We start from the raw sequence: 17,587 nt of genomic DNA on the forward strand, positions 1-17,587 counted from the left end.
AATCGGACACTGCAAACAATCGAGTGTACACTCAGCAAGGTGGGTGACACATTTCGCGTTGCACCTTACGACTCTCTCTGTGTCACCCAAGAGGTGATGTCGGACTTCCACGGGAAACACTGCTTTAACAGGAACAAGGTATGTTTATCTTTTCAAAGGTAATGAAAACTGTTTATTTTCTTTTAGTTCTGCAAGTTGCACTAAATCAATTAAACCTACGATAAGGAGATATATTACTAAAAAGCATTCACCAATTAAATGAAAAAAAAATAATATAAATGTTTAGCAATCTGTGCTAAATTGTGCAATTGACTGTAAAGGGTGTGTGTTTTTAAAAAAAAAAAAAAAAGTCATTGAGCTTACCCAAGTTAATTCCACTGTTTGCTTTGTCACAGCGGGGAGCGACACAATAAAATCTCTTGATTGTGATGGATCACGTTTGCGTGGGAGGGGTCGGCTTGCCCTACTGAGGCAGCCTTGTGTGGCGGCGGCAGGCAGATGAGCCCGATGACTCACGTATACAGTATGAGTGGAGGAGCACCCTTACACAATCGCACACTTTACGCTGTCACTCCTCTCCCGACCGCCGCTCTCGTCTGACCCTCTTGCTTGACCCTGTTAACCCCCTCCTTGCCCCCTCCCGGCTATAGATGATGATGCCTTGGATTTAAGAGCGTTGATATGAATAACAGACCGGATGATTTATCTGGAAGCCTCGGAGCCCAAGCGGAGATTTACCCGAGTGGCCGGAGTAATGAGAGTACGGCGCCCGTCTTCTTGCGAGAGTCTTTACCGAGACCAGGCTGCAAATGCAACAGGTAGGAGAGACATCTTTTTTGCTTTTAAAAAATCAGTGCAGGTAAGCCCAAGGCAAAAAGTTGCAGACGGGACTTTGCACCTGTAATGCGCTCAGACGGCGTGGCGTAAAGCGCAAGGGATTATTTCAAAAGCAAAACTCAAACGTGTTGAAATCAAAGTCAGCACTTGTTGCTTTGCGGGAGATAATGAGTTACTCAGTAACTGTGTTGTTTGCGGAGCGTCCTGGGAAGTTATGAGAGAGAGTTACATTAAGAAGAAGTCCTATCAGAAGCAACACTGGCTCAATTTAGGAAATTTATTTTTTCAAAGTATTTTTTTCTGCCGGTAAAATAAACAAATTTATTTCTATAATTTAATTGAATTAAATATTGGAAGAAAAAAAATCCAGGTCATCCATCGATGAGGTAAAAAATATTTTTTCTATAATTTAATTGAATTAAATCGAACATTTTTCACAATATATTTACTACTATTTTTTTTTCTGTGATGTTGATTTGAATTCGATAATTAGTCATCTCTACTTTTTTCATCACGGTTGCTCGGGTTTACTGGCAAATGTTTTATAGCCACATTTTGTATTTTGGGGGGCTCTGGTTAAAGCTTCACTTCACTTCACCAGGTTAACAAAAGAGGTCAGCAAGGGGTCACCTGCGCCACCTTGTCTTCCTGAAGCAGTTGCTCCTGCTCTCTCGCTCTCCTCCCCTGACTCGTTATTACCTTGGACCAAGATCAGTACAACTCAGGTGAGCACTTTTTCATTAGTTTATTTATCTTAGTTACTGTGGCTATCTTGTTTGTTATTAAAAAGTTGAACGAATACGTAATAACCAATTCCCCCACTAGGTAGCGCAGTTACATTGTCATTGCCTCATTTATTGTCCATAGTTGACAGTTTGAGTCATTTCTTTTTGAACAAAGCGGCTTTATTTTTCCTTTTAAGGCAAAAAAAAGTTACTACACAGTACATACGCTGATCAGAAATTTTTAAACACGTGCATAAGTAATCAAATTATGGTGCCAATCAAAATAAAACTAATGTGCTGGCTATCGAAGAAATTTAGCTGCCATAACTCTGTTTCTCTCTGACAGTTTAAATGCCGCTTGCTTTTGTCACACACCAAAAACACATGTGATTCCAAGGCTTGTAAAAAAAAAATAACTTGAATCTGTCATGCCGAAGCACATAAACTGCAATTAGATGCCAATTCCATTCAATACATCTTTCTTATTTTAGCGTAACTATATATATGTTTATGTCAATAAATTACATATCAAGTCTTCTTTAAACCCTAAAATGTCATTTTTGGGAATTGTGGGAGCAAGCCAGAAAAAACTCTGGGCTTTAAAAACAGAAACTCTCAACTTTAAAGTTAACACGATTCGTCATCGTTCTTTGCGGCGGATAAAGAATATATGCCCATGAGTCTTGTTATGTCTCCACATAAAATAACTATACTGTTCCCGATACATAAGTAACTGTAGCCACTTGTACTTTCCAGGCTTCAATTGAAAGAAACATGAACTCTGACCGAGTGGTACAAGTACTAAATAAACCTCACATTCTTCACAACAAAGCCGTATTTAAATTGTAGTTCAAGTTCAACTATATTTAGGCCGCTATTGAAAGGCAACTACATACATCATCTCGGAATGAAACGTTTTGCGGAAAACCTTTTCCTCGTATGCTTGAATTGCATATTGTAAATTTACGGTTTTGTTAATTGACCCCGCTCAAGGATTTTTGATTGGATCGAACCCGGTCAAGGACAACGCGTCTGGAGCCGCCTTTGTTATGGGAGTAGTGGAGACTTGGTTATCATGTGGGCTCCATTAATTCCAATTCATTTTAGCTGCGCGATAAGTAGCAGCGTCTGACTGTCTGGACTCTCACCAGTCCGGGTGCTGTGTCAGGAGATAAAGTCAGCCCTGTTATGGGAAGGCGGCCTCCTTCCACTTTCTTCTGACGCTTCCAAGTCTCATGAGGAGCGTTGGTGTTTGCCACTGCGGGGTTAAATATACGCCGTGTTCTATTTTTATATGCAAAGAGGGAGGATGACATTTAAAAATAGTCATCGTCGCATTTTGCCCAACTGGTGACGGAGCAGTTTGACAATATTCTTTGTAATTCTCATTGGAGCTAGTTTAGATGGCAATTTTTTTTATTGTCACTAACCCATTTGCATGAAAAAAAAAAAAAAAAAACTAAATAGAATTTTTTTTTTTTAATTCGAATTCATGTCATGCAGGCTTGTTGACTTTGCAAAGCAGCTTTTGTAGATCTTTTATGAAATGGCAAGCAAGGAAATAATTGCTAGCTTGACGACTTGTTGAAAAACAGCAGATTGCTCCATTATGCAAGTGAGTGTTGAGTTCATGAATTGAGTTCAAGTTTCTCTTGTCCTCTGTGGCCTTGTATGTTTAAATGAAATGAAAATAAAAACATGTTTGCTGCAGACTTTTACAAGGAGAAAAAAAAAAAACAAGTCGAATGGGAAGCTTTTGCTTTCCAAGGGCAAAGGAGGAGTTTGTGTTTTGGGGAGGCAACATGACTTGTTTCTCACACTTAAATTGCAACACGTCTCACTCTGGCTTGAATGTAGCGCCACCATATACAGTATTGTAAATCGAGCACCAAAGAGTGACTATGTATGGATGTTTTGTCGAATTGTCCCTGAAGACTGCAGCATGAACTTCCGTGCAAGAAGAGTAACCTTGCCTGCCATCACACCTCTTTGTCTGCAGAAGCGGGTAGGAACATTATTCATGTTTACAAGCAACCAAAATCTTTTTTGCCTCGTCATGTCATGTAAGGTGGATTTTTGTCGTGTCGTCGTTGAATGTACGTCTTGATGCATACATATTAAGTCAAAGTCATTGTGGTTTCAGGAAGTTCCGAAATCAGATTTGTTTTTCAAATTCATTATTTTATTACTTTATTATTTTGTTTAAATGTAATTCCAAATGTCATATTTTGGAGATTTCTGTTATTGAATGTCATTTCATGAAATATTTTCAAGGGACACACTGGTCATCATCAAACTTTTTTTTTTTTTGCCCCCTAATTACTGTTGGCCACAAAACCGATTGACATTAGAACACAACCTATTGAGCAACACATGTAGACAGACAATAAGCACAAATATCTACTCTTCATCACAAAAAACAATAACACTCATTGTCACGTACTGAGTCACTGAAAGTGGTTTGTAAGATTTCATTCATGCCCTCTGGTGGCCAAGGGCAGGCATTTCAATATGAGCAGCGCAATGATGTAAATTGCAGCATTTACTCATGTTTGCCTCTTTATATTCCATTTATTTGTTATTGTTTGTATAAAGCAAAATACTAGTGTTACTTTCCTTATCAAAAACACATGACAACATTTTGGGGTTTGTTTTTGGTGGGTTATATATAAAGTTGCACCCAACGATACTTTCATCTCTCGCCTTATGCGTGTTTCCGTGTACTTCACTTGAATGTCAGTTGTGCGACTTAGCTACCGCTGACTGATGGCGACGATAAAAAAAGGAGACGTTCAAGTGAAAAGGGGCAGTTAAGCAAAGGTTATTTGCTTTGCCGGCATCTTCTCTCGCCAGTTGCTTGTGCAGCTCCACAAAGCTGGAGGCCACCTTCCTCGCCATCACTCAGATAGAACTGCAGCTGTGGGGGTGCGGTTCAAGGTTAAAGCAGACGAGTCTAATTGGCCAAGTGGCTCACACTGTCCTATCCTTGAGATAAGGTCAACGAGACCATTCAGCCGTGCGCGTTCACAATGTGGAGATTTACGCTCCCGACTGTTTTCCTACGCTTGATGCCGCGCGCACGCTGGGCTGTTTTGCAGCAATTGTGTCGTTACAATGGAATAACATTTATTTAGAAATAAAAAATGCAGCCTGTATTGATCAGGTTACAAATTCGGGACACATTGTGAAATCGGAGCTTATTTAGTTGAACCTGTCATTTTTTTTCTCTACAAGTAATGAGTGACTATTTCAAGAAGAATAGTTTTGATTGACATCCATTGCTTGTTGTTTTGCAGGTAATTAAGATTTATAATGAAGATAATACCAGCAGAGCGGTGGAGGTCCCCAGTGACATCGTTGCCCGGGACATATGTCAGCTGTTTGCCTTGAAGAGTCACTGCTTGGATGAACACAGCTTGACTCTTTACGAGCATCTCTCCCATCTGGGAATCGGTAAAGCTTGACTTCATGGAAACCGCACGCTGTAATTAATTTACATGTAATGCCCGGGAATGTGGAAGCTGGCTTTTGTTACCATGACAACAAAGGGGGGGGGGGCGGAGATTTTTTAGTTGCGAGGGGAAAAGCATTTTCATTTGTGGGAGCAGCACTTCATACACTCCACTTGCACGGATGAACGCCCTGATATTGCCTTTTCAAAGGAATTAAGAAGCTAATGCTCATTATTTAAACACATTGCAGCTTTGCTTACCTTTTGAGACATCAAAATTAGTTTCAACATGGAGCATGGATGTGTGAACATTCTTCTCCTGACTAGAGAGAATCATCGAGGACCATGAGTCTGTTATGGATGTGATCTCCAGCTGGGGGATGGAAGAAGACAACCGGCTAAATATCAGAAAGAACTATGCAAAATATGAGTTTTTTCGGAAGCCTTTGGTGAGTTTGTCACATTCATTTTTTTATCAACCCATTTAGAAATATTAACAACCACAAAAAAATCTTGTAGGACTTCTTCCCCGACCACATGGTGTCCATATCCGGTGGAAACAATATGGTGGTGGATCACTCTCAGCTTGTAGAGGTATCAACATTTATTTTCAAGTATGTTTCCTATCTATTTGGGTCAATGGATAAAAAAAAAAAAGAAAATCCACCTAAAACTTCAATTAAAACACGTTAAATGTTATCTTGATGTTCTCATCCTAAATTATTTTCTTCTCAGATCTTTCTCAGCTCCGGCACCTGCCCAGAGATTCACGGACACCTCCACTCCAAGGAACCGAGCAAGAAGTCCTGGAAGAAGTTGTACTTTATCTTGCGGAGGTCAGGGTTATATGTCTCCAGTAAAGGAACTTCTAAGGTCAGTGAGCCAAATGCGAAAGGAGATAACGTCGACTTTATTATGCGTCGGTGGTTGTAGCATCATCCTGGTTGGAGTTGTTCCGAATATTTTGGTTTCTTGGCGTTGCACTACAAGGACAGCAAAATACTTCTTGCTATGCCACGGTTCTTTTTTCTATTTTTTATTTTTATTTTCAAGCATTATTATCACTCCAGTACTTGTATGGAAGAGATTGCACATTGCCTGCTCGTAGACCAAACATTGGGACAGGAATAGAAGGGAAAAAAAACCATCTTCTTTTTTATCGGGGTAGATTTGTTCTAGTTGTTCTAGTTTGTCGACACAAAAGGTCACCGGTTCATCTGGTGTTCTATCTCGGTCATGTTTCAAGGGAGCAGCGAAACGGGCTGAACTTGATTTGCCTCGCAGCAGCCTAAAGGCATTAAGAAGAGACGGAATGCTGCTGATGACTTCTTGACAGGCCTGCTTTTTTTTTTTATGGTTATGGAAACGTGGAAAATAAAGCGATGTGAATTTCGATGGGGAATCAAAATCCGCAATTGCAAACATGATAGTAAAATAAAAATTGTTGATCAAATTTTGCATGCACATGTTGCAATTCTGCTCGCACGTGTTTTCATCTGACCGCAGTGGGTTCATAAAAGGCATTGACATTAAGAATTTCACGGCAGGTCATGATGAGGTCATTTAAAAAAAAAAAAAAAAAAAAAGCCTACAAATCGTTTCACCTGCTACAGTAGACCTTTGTTGTCAGCGGCGGTTTATCGCTCTTGTGTGAGCGCAAACACTAAAATGCTGCGCTATTACTTGAAAAGGGAGGGAGTCGAAACACATGAATGTGTCACATGAAAGCTGAACAATGGTAGTCTTTGTTAGGGAGTTTTTTTTTTTTACCTGTACAGATTCGTCTTTGGAACAGTTGCTTCTCTTAAGTACTGTATTGCTGCATGCTTGAACACAAACGCAATTATTTTCATTCAGCTCTTTTTTTTTTTTTTTAATAAAGAAAATAACTGCAGCTGTACAATAAAATGAATTAATAATGGAATATTTTCTGATGATTTATTGTGATGATACTCTTATAGGAGCCATGGCATCTTCAGTTCATCGCTGATTTGAGCGACTCCAATGTCTACACCTTGTTGTCAGCCAAAAAAGCGCACGGGGCTCCCACTGAATTTGGCTTCTGTGTCAAGGTTTTATTTTATTTCGGGTATTTATTTGGGGTCGCTTTCAAAAATGATCTGATTCCATTTTTATTTTGTGTGTGGAATTGTCTTTCTAGTCCACAAAGTGCACTTCATCCCGGGACATGAAGATGCTGTGTGCCGATGATGAGCAGATAAGGACGTGTTGGATCACAGCCGTGCGATTGTTCAAGGTTGACTTTTAGATTCTTAAATCGAGTAAAATGTTAGTTCATGACATCTTTTGTATGATAGCATTAAAAAACAACAACATTTAATTCTCATCTCTACCATTAACAAAAATGTACAACTTTTGTGGCTAGCTGCTAGCTAATGTACATTTCTAGAAAGACACCGATACTAACACGTAGATACCACTTTATCTGCCTGGCTGACATTGATATCATTTCGTCAGGTACTAATTACCACACCTCGAATGTATTTCTTGAACATAGTGCCCCCTACTGTGTGCTGGAAAACATTGCAGGATAGCGAACATATCCATCAGCAATGCGCTTTTCTGTTCCAGCATGGAATGCAACTGTATCAAAGCTTCATCCAGCCACACCAGAAACAAAAAGCTTCCCTGATGGTAAGATGCTCTGTCCCTCAAGTATTCAACACCGACTTTGAACTTTACCGATATTTATAGCGTCACTTGTGTCAAATAAAAATAGGATGGCAATTTCACCTTCTGTTATGTCAACAAAGATGTAACACCGAGTGTACTTTTTTTTTTTTTTTTCCTGTCACAAGTGTGTCGAAATGAAACCCGAAGAGTCGTTTCAGCGAAGCATTTCCGAGAACTCCCTGGTGGCCATGGACTTCTCGGGCCAGAAGAGTCGGGTGATCGAAAACCCCTCGGAGGTTCTCTCGGTGGCCGTGCAGGAAGGCCTGGCCTGGCGGGTGAGTCGCTGTAAACGACTCGGCGTGGGCAACGTCGTCGATTTAAATTGTCTTCTCTGTTTGTTTTTGTTTAGAGGAAAAGCTGCCATCGACTAAGTGCACACGGAAGCCCTTCTGCATCCCAGAGCTCACTAAATATCGGTTGGATTGACTTTTTTTTTTTTTTTTTTTTGATGCGTCACTTTTGAGTCATGTGCTGCCCAACATTTTGGGGCACCATGTCTGAAAGTATCTCGAAAAATCCATTTGCTTCCTGCGCTTCAGCTCTCCATTTAGCTCAGCCCTGGTTTCACGGCAAGCTGTCACGGGACGAAGCTCAGCGTCTGATCACTCAGCAGGGTCCCATCGATGGGTAAGAAACTCTCAACTTTATTGGCAGTTGTCAGGATGAATTCAAGAAGTGTTTGAAAAAGTCGTTTTGTTTTCAGGTTATTTCTTCTGAGGGACAGTCAGAGCAACCCCAAGACATTTGTACTGTCACTGTGGCACATGCAAAAAGTCAAACACTTCCAAATCTTACCTGTGAGTACCATAGACTATCTTTTATGATGTTGAAGTCATGGCCGCCTGGGTTTGTTTAGCATAAAACACACATAGTGGTGAAGGGGATGTTGACTCTGCATTGCCCCAACATAATTTCTTAAAACTGCTAAAATGAGCCCAAATTGGGTTAAATATTGTGCTCAATCCAATGTTGGTGGGTTCAATGATTTGACCCAGCAAATCAATTCTTAATATTTAACCAAACGTTTGGGTAAACAGTAAAATGCAATGAGCGCACTCACACGTAGAAGCTGTTGTCAACCACAGCTCACACTCACACGCCTGACAAAACTAATACGAAAACCAATAAAAAATACAACAAAATTGAATAAGGCATTTAGATTTTTTTTCCAAAACATAATAAAAACAAACCTGTTCTAAGAACCAATTGGAAATAATTAAATTTGGGGGGTGGGGAGTCAAAACAAATGACACAATTCCCCAAAAATCTTTGATTTGATGAGTTTTGAAATTGTGACTGTTGCTCTTCCTGCATCATGATTTTCCCCACCGCCCGGCAGCTGGATGACGCAGGCGAGTTAGCCTACAGCCTGGATGACGGTCACACGCGCTTCTCTGACTTGATTCAGCTGGTGGAGTTCTACCAGCTGAACCGCGGCGTGCTGCCCTGCAAACTCAAACAACATTGTGCCGGGACCACCCTGTGACCAGCGGCCTCCTCTCTGGCACGCTGATTTTGCACAATTATGCAAAGACTGGACGGGCTTGTGAGGTGCGTCATCCTCTGACTGGCTGAAAGAGCTAAATTACACACCATTTATGTGACTGTCAGCTCCCATTGTAATATAACAAATGATTACTTCTTGTAATGATGGATTCAGGTCTGCATTTTGCAATCAATTGGAGAGCCCATCCCCACGTCTGTTTTATATTCAAAGTCGAAGGATAAAAAAACCAAAAAAAAAGTTTAAAAAAATATATATATATAAATTATGACATATGTTAAATGATTTTTTTTCAGTTTTCCTTCACTCATATTTTTGGTCAATGCCATCAAGTGTTTAAAATATTTGTAATAAATATTCTTGTTTGATATGCTTTTCTAGTGCTATTGTGGCCCTCAAGCAGCTGATCCTAGTATTGAAGGAATAGAAATGAAATCAAACAGAGTAAAATATAAATATATACATCCATCGATACATTTAAATATGAATTCTATCAATATAACAAATACACACAACTAATCAGTGAGACCATCAATTTAAAAGACAAACTTTCACAATTGGATTCTCGACATCCAAATAAATATTTCATTACTTTCAGGATCAAATAAATCACATTTCCATTTTGAATTTCCCAAAAGTTCAAATATTGCAAATGCATTGGATGGCACGCAAGATTTTTATTAGAGTTGAAAAAGACAGAGAGAAAAAAAATCCAATAAATCATGTATAACCTGATTTTATTTTCAAGTGGACATAATAAATTCAAGCTTTGTCCGATGCCCGTAACTGCATTATAAATTTCCCTAACTAGTGTACCTTTCCCTTCACCTGACACGGTTGCTTGCATTTTTGTTCACTTATTTATCGTGAAAACAGTTTATTATTTAACGGCCTGCCCTTATAGTTAAATTTAGTTGCTCCATATTACATGTGAATTCTACATCTTAACCCAGCATGCCAAGTGTGATTTAGTAGATTCTATATGCAGCATTCATGAGTGCAACTCAACATAACCCTGGCATCCAGGGTGCAAGTCATTTCATGACCGCTAGATGGTAGTAAAAGCATTTTGTTGGCTCTATTCCAGTTGGACATTTACGTCAACTAATCCATTTAAATTGGCTTTAACTTGATGAGTAAAGTTGCAGCAATGATCATCGATGATCATTGCTGACAACACACAAGGTCGCACAGATTTCCTGGTCACTAAATTAGGTACACCTACAATAATAATAGGCAAACAAATTGAGATTTATTGTAGATTTTTTTTTATTAAATATCATCCTTGTATTGGGCCTTGTTAGAATATTTCACAAGCGTGTATAATTCACTTTATCAACCCCCTAAACGGCCTTCTCTCTCTCTCTCTCTAAGGATGTGTACAATTATTACAAGCGCAAGTAATGACTCATCCTTTCACTTATGTACGATTTTTCCCAACCGCTGCAAATAAATCCCGCCAATGATTCGCCGCACAAACGGCTAAAATGTCTGCTCTGGAAGCGTCGGTGTTAAACAAGCTTCTTTGTTGTGATCTAAATGCAGTGCCCCGACGCCTCTCCTGCTCGACTTCAATAGCAGCTTTTTTTTTTTTTTGAAAGGGAGCGCTCACATCCAGGGGAGACGTGCACAAACACAGAAGTCTTAAATGTACCCCTGCTTCTTAGGTCTTGTGCTAAATGTTGTTTTGGATGTATTCTTGCCATTGATCGGCGTCTGGCTGCAGGGGGAGAGATGGCAGCTGGGGGAGAATGCGCTTCCTTTAATGAATTCAACCAACACCAACGGCCTGTGGACACTGCATTTCTTCCAGCTAAGAAAGCCTTCTCTCTCCCCCCCCCTTCCCTCCCCCTCTCTCTCTCTCTCTCTCCCCCCTCCCTCTCTGCTATCTTGGCCCTCACGGACAACCAGTAGCACTCTTTGCACTTCATACCGTTACACAGTTGGTATTCGGTGTGCACTCTCACACAGCTTGTCAACTTTTATCAGTGGTTTTTCTATCAATCGAATTAGCAAGGCACTCAATATTTGTTGAAAGTAGTTGGGACGAACAATGAAATGCATATGAGCCGACATCGCCGCGTAGCAGTTGTTTGATTTCTTTTTCTTGTTATTGTATTCGAAAACGTTTGAGTCAAAAAGAACCCAAATCTGGGTTAAAAACCAACACTTGAATCAATTCAATCCAATTTTCAGGGTTCTTAATTTAACCCAAATGGATACCCTACAAAACATTGTTTTATTTTTTTTATATAATTAATATATATATATATGTGGGTTAGTCATTTAAGCTAAGTTTTTGGGCTAACTGAATAAGCTAAAAATCTGGGACAAATTGACCCAAGTGGAGTCGACCCCTTTTTGACCCATCACCGGATTCTTTTCATCAGATCCACTACAACGCTAAGAAAACAACAAACTCCTATTTCTACTTTCCAGTTCACTCGTAATACATTCGCGTAGCGAAACCTTCTACTCGAGCTGCAAGCGGCCTTTATGTAAAATATCCCGAATATAGTCGCCCACTTCATTCTCCCGGGATCCGCATTGCAAGGAAATGTAAGCGCATTGATCGTATTATTACAACTATTACTACTACTGCCAATAGCGTGCAGTTAAAGTGCTTTTTATTTGCCAATTATGTCCGTTGGCTTTTTATAGCTATTGGCTGAACAATTGTGTTGTTTAAAGACATTATCGCTACGGTCACCATGAGGTCATACACACACACACACACACACGCACACGCAACGCTGTTCTCCTTGCTGTTCAAACAATGTCCTCTCGCTGTCACTCTTTAATAAATGAATACGGAGGGACTTCATTGCAATCCATATGTCACTTATTTTTTTCTCTCACTATTTTATCGTCTGCAGTGAATTTCTTCAAATCAAACAAAAATGTAGATTGAGGAAAGTGTTATTCATCAGTTTGAAATTTCTGGGTTAGATTCAGTTTTAAAATGTAGGTTTGTCTTAATATCTTTCATAAACACTTAGGCAGCGCAAAGGCTCTTCCGCCGTGCGAGCCCGGTAGATTTATTATGTCTCCGATAATTGCCCAGACAGTTCTTGCTCTATAAACTGCCTGTCTTAAGACCCTGATCTATTTTTCCCCCAGGTTTATCTGAATTGCCGTAATGGGTACACGGCGAGGATTGTTAATTACGCCAACAACATTTCCACTCATCAAATAATGGATGTGGCTTAGCGATTCCCAGTTTTGATAATCAATCACCTGCATTCGAGTCTCGGTGGAGTCGAGCGGTGCTTTTTTTTGTTGTTGTTGTTGTTCATTTTTAAATCCACAGCCCGGTTTTGCTAATACATAAGGGAAACGGGTGCGACCTGATCCTGTGCATTTTGATGCCTTATTAGAATGTAAAGTGGCTCAATTAGAGCGAGACAGTGCGGCTTGTGAAATAACAATTTGAGACAGAGAATGATGAATGCTCATATTTAATGCGGCTCCTGCAGAAAGAATCTAACATGCTTTTTTTTTTTTTTTTAGCGTGCTAATTTTATGGAACATCCGTGCGAGCGTATGCATAATTTTGACAACAATAGAACATTTTAATCACAGATGGGTTGTATGTATTTTTGATGCTGATTTTTAAAAATGTCTTTGGGTCTTTGTAGGTTTTTTGTGATGTTTTCATTTTATTGTACTGATTTGACTTTTGATTTTTACCATCCGTTGTACTCACGCAAATATTATACATGAACAAAGACAGTGTAGCAACACATGTAGATGGTCACAAATATCACCAGCGTATTCTCTATCCTCTGCAAAGAATGACCGGATTGTTAGCAATTCTTCCGCATTTGTTTCTTCATGAATACTGCCGCCCGGTGGCCGAGTCAGGTCATGATGTTTAATTAATAGCATGCCATTCATTTCAATAGTATTTAAAATGTGTTTTGAGTTTGGCCGGGGAAGGTTTGAAACTTGTATCTCAAGGCACAGCCGTATTTCTTTTGTCTGTTATTCTAAAAAAAAAAAAAAAAAAGCTTAGACCTGTCCTCTGTGATCCCAGCAACAGGTAGATGAAGCACTATTGAATCCCTGCGTGCATTCTCTTTTTCCAGCGGGGTTCCTGTTATTGTATTGTCGGGCCCACCTTCAAAGCTGAAACACTGCAGAGCTTCTTCATGTCCTTGAGAAATTAACATGGGAGGACTGGCTTTGCTCTGAGGGAGCCCTATTGAGGCCGTGTCCTCCCTCCCCTTACCCCCCCTGCGTAATCCCCATCTCAAAGACATACCTCCACTGACCAGACCGAGGCAGCCCCCAACCCAACGGGCCGAGAGTCGACGCCGTAGCCGACTTTCCTATCTTGACATTTGGGAAGACGTGCGCAATGTCGTTTGATTCAAATTGTTGAGTTGGAAATGATGGGCGGGAGTGAATCGCCGAGCGGGCGCGAGTTAGGCCACGCGCAGATGAACAAACAGACGTCGTCAAGCGAAGCAGCCTGTGTGGCCTCTCGGTAACTGGACAAATAAATAAATAAATAAAAAGCGCTCACTTCTCTAGGCTCAGCGGGGAGGAGCTCACACTTGCAAGGCAGACAGTGAGCGATGGACAGCGGGGAGACGTAAACCGCCGCTCCTGGTGCTGATGGACGGATGTTTTAGGCCATCAAACGGCTGCCTTGGGAAAGGAAAACGACAGGGGGAAAACCAGGAGGGGGTCTCGCCGGGAAAAGGAGAAACTTTTTCCCCACTTGAAAGCTTGCGAGATATGAAGATGAGATGTTTGACAGTTGCGAATGGGGATTACTTGAACAACCACCAATTGAGTGGATTAGAACAATGGTCCTTAAACTTTGGATACCAAGTGCCACCCGCTCAAAAATAAAAGAAATAAAATAAAAAATTGAAAAAAGAATGTGAAATAAAATAAAATAAAACATTAAATAATGACCTCAAATAACCACAACAAAATTTTAAGGAATTTAATTTTGGAAATTGTTCCTAATGAGCAAACACGGCATAGCAGCCATACGAACGCTCGTCTCTCAGCATTCAGCGCAAGTCGATGCCGGTTTGGTGGACTGTGCTTCGCTAGAACTTCAGGGATGCTCTCTATATATCGCGTGAAAAGAAATGCGCCGAGGTCAAAGGGCAAATCCTAAGATGTATTTTTCCAGCAGAATTACATGGGCGCATTTGCACACATACTGAATCGCTTCACCTGCTTTTTTTTTTTCCCCCCCCCACTCTCATTTACATTGTGTGCGACTGACTCCTGGAACAGAGTCGGAAGCCTCGTGGAAGAATGAGGAAATGGTCCATTTTCGAGAGCACAGTCAAGTAGAAGCTGAGCAGCCTATGTTGGCATTTCATTCGCCAATCGATGAATAACCCAGAGCGATGTTTTTCACTGTAGATTGGCAGCCATTGTGTGTGTGTGTGTGTGCGTGCGTAGAGAAAGAGAGAGAGTGAGAGAGAAAAGGATGGGGGCATGGAAGAGTGGGGATTCATCCTTCCCCGAAGAATTACACAGTGGTCAAAAGTATTTGCAACGCCAGGAGGTATTTTTGAAAGATATGTGAGGGAAAAAAAAAAAAATCCAATACCACGGTGACCTTTTGCTGGGCAGTTGTGAACAGATTCACTTTCCATATAATCTGGCTCAGAGTCAAAATCGGTGTTGGTGTAGAACGTTGTCCATTCAAAATTATGCTAATCTATTCTGCTTGTGTACGCACTTTGATGTCTCTATTCCGTTCTTTTGTTTGCAGTGTTGAAATACAGATATATATATTTCGTACATGTATATTAGGATTGAACGATTTGGGGGATTTTAGTGCCGTGTTGTATTGTAAACAAATAGAAGCATAGGCAGAATTTGAATACGAATGGAAAATAATTTTGGAATATGTCTTCTAAATTTCTCCACATGCTAACATTTGTCTATGATGCTATCTCGCAAGTTCTCCGGAGCATCAACACAGTGCAATGAAATGACGCAAGCTGCTGATCAGACATTCATTCCCGCACGGTGACACATTAATGGCACGGTCCAACGCGGGGAGCGACCGTTTCACGCCGAGAGGTGAGGCTGCGGCGCTTAGTCGACATTACAAACGACGTAGCTCGGGGGAACATTCGTTCAAATTAAAATCACACTGGTTCAAACTCGATTTTCTCAGGTATTGCCGGGAACAGGCTATCGGGAGGTTTCGGTGGCAAAAATCAGATGAGTGACGTGATTGGAAGCTGATTGACAATTTAGAGCAGGGGTCGCCAATAGTTCAAATGTTGGGATATTGTGATTTCCTGGGAGCGTTACAGATGATTGTTTTGGTTTCCAGTTAGCTGTCCCGCCATATATTTTTGTTTTTTGTCTCAGTCTTGTTTATATCATACATTTATTTTGGTTGAGAGTGTGAAAGAAGAAGAAATACAGGAGATTGAAAAACGCAGATTGATTAGTTTCTGTTTTAATTTTTGCCATTTTGATTTATTTTTGACTTAATGTACAAAATCTTGGTTTAAAACAAAAACGATGTCATTCATAAAAAAAAAAAAAGCCAAAGAAAAAGTCAAAGACTACCAGGATGAATCATTTGTTGCTTTCTTACTGAGCCAAGGACACTTGAGACTTTCTCCAATTTTTTTTTTTTCAATCGCAAACGTTGCTTGATGTCCAATCTGTCCAACCGCAGGGACATTTGCCGTCGGAGTCTCCAGCGCGCGCATTGTATCGCAGATTAATTCCCAACACGCCGTAGGGAATTAACAAGTTAATCTTGAGTTTACACTCATAGCATAAGCACACACTTAACATAACATATCCATCTGTTGCTCCGTCATGTCAGACTTTAAAAAAAAAAAGAAAAAAAAACCAGATATAACACAGAGAGGCATTCACGGCAACCTGTTTAGAACTGACGGCTATTATCTGAAAGGGCAAAACATGTCGGCACACTTGAGCATACAAAAAAAACAAAACAGTTTGCATTCATTTCCATTTTGACATGAATATATCAAGAAAAAGCAACATTGAATTCACTTTTCGCTTTTACATGTGCCTCTCTATCATCACCCTGAAGCTTTTCCCCTCCTTCAAATAGCGAGCGGCAAGCATGAGCTACAGCTCGTCCTTCATCTGAGAGATTTACAAGCGCACGAGCTTATTCAATTTATCAGCAGCTCCACAATGCACCTATACGCGTCACCGTTCGGCCGACAGCTTATAAAAGTGGCCAAACACCATTTCAAGTCTCCAAGACGCCTGCCGCTTTGTGTACGTGTGACTATTCCACACAGAGCCACGTTTTATTTGTTGATTTATTTCTTTTTATGTTTACTTTGAGGCTGATTGCAAACTAGCGTGAGTGCTACCTTTGGCCCTGTGATGTGTACATCTTACTATTATGAAGCCAGTTAATTGAATCGCTGTGTACAAGTGACTTCCAGATGCTTCCACATTTCTAAAGGTATAAAAAAAAAAACAGCCACCGAGTAGGTGTAGGTAGAATTATGAAAGTGTTTCGCTTGAATACGTCTTTGCTCTGGTCAGACATTTAGGAGAATAGTCACAGCTTTGTAAACTCCTTTTCATTTAGCGCCGGACAATATTCCAACGAGCGTTTTCAAAAGATTTCCTCTTTGACCCCCGTCGTTTGCCCACAGCAGAAGAAGTCTTCAGACTCCGCCAGCGGTCCGCGCTTTGCTCGGCTTGCTAAATGTACGGCGGGAAGTCGGATATGGACAGAACGGCCGTGACCTCACAAATGTCTGCGCGCTAAAAGGAAAGGAATTCGTCTTTGTCCGTGTGGCACGCCGCAAAGCACGGAGATCACAACATATTCACGTGTAATGCATCACGGAGGTTGTCAACTCGCAGAGCGGCCCGAGTAATTGCTGTCATGTTGCTCCCAAGATTCAAACGGCGGCGAGAGGCGCGTACCGAGCCCTCGGCTTTTGTCTCGCTTAGCCAGACAGAAAGTGATGTTTTCAAGTCAACTTTTTTTTTAATACTCTGTTCTTTACAACTTTCACTTTGAATGCGCCACCTCCTGTTCTGCACCTTGAAAGCACCTTTTTATCGCTCTTTCAATCTTTACCCAAAAGTTTGAAAAGATCTTTTTGCAACTATCACTCCAACCGTGAGGACCATATTTAAAATGTGTGTCTATGTATATATTTATATTTATTATTTATTTATTAATTTATATCTACTATGTATAAATATACACCTATACTTATACATCTATATATAAATATACATATATATCTATATAGGCCCCCCCCCCCAAAATATTTTTTTTTCATATTAGTTCATCGGAGGAATGACAATAAACAGCAATTCCAAGATGGCCTTCTCATTGCTTAATATATGCATGCGCTTGATTATTATTATTCA

At 40.4% G+C, this 17,587-nt stretch overlaps 1 protein-coding gene across 2 annotated transcripts; it reads left to right on the plus strand.

Moving 5' to 3' along the window:
- Positions 1-82: 82 nt before the first annotated feature.
- grb14 (growth factor receptor-bound protein 14) lies at positions 83-9,579 on the plus strand. 2 transcript variants are annotated; one of them, XM_085919872.1, is made up of 14 exons: positions 83-818; positions 1,439-1,562; positions 4,859-5,015; positions 5,341-5,462; positions 5,533-5,607; positions 5,749-5,886; positions 6,975-7,085; positions 7,175-7,270; positions 7,606-7,668; positions 7,833-7,982; positions 8,057-8,123; positions 8,247-8,334; positions 8,411-8,504; positions 9,047-9,579. In XM_085919872.1, the coding sequence occupies exons 1-14, from the start codon at positions 682-684 to the stop codon at positions 9,191-9,193; spliced, it is 1,569 nt and encodes a 522-aa protein (XP_085775998.1). In that variant the 5' UTR covers positions 83-681; the 3' UTR covers positions 9,194-9,579. The 2 variants fall into 2 exon arrangements, with proteins under 2 accessions (XP_085775998.1, XP_085775997.1); XM_085919871.1 differs by lacking the exons at positions 83-818; positions 1,439-1,562 and adding an exon at positions 1,573-3,567.
- Positions 9,580-17,587: the final 8,008 nt, after the last annotated feature.

This window comes from Syngnathus leptorhynchus, chromosome 9, assembly GCF_054491065.1.
Source record: "Syngnathus leptorhynchus isolate UIUO chromosome 9, UIUO_Slep, whole genome shotgun sequence".
NCBI lineage: Eukaryota > Metazoa > Chordata > Actinopteri > Syngnathiformes > Syngnathidae > Syngnathus > Syngnathus leptorhynchus.

Bases quoted from the DNA above. Each gene is read 5' to 3' on its own strand.
- grb14 (XM_085919871.1), top strand. From the start codon at position 3,247: ATGAAAATAAAAACATGTTTGCTGCAGACTTTTACAAGGAGAAAAAAA. The intron at 5,016-5,340 runs GTAAAGCTTGAC...TCTCCTGACTAG, and splicing joins TCTCTCCCATCTGGGAATCG to AGAGAATCATCGAGGACCAT. The intron at 5,463-5,532 runs GTGAGTTTGTCA...AAAATCTTGTAG, and splicing joins AGTTTTTTCGGAAGCCTTTG to GACTTCTTCCCCGACCACAT.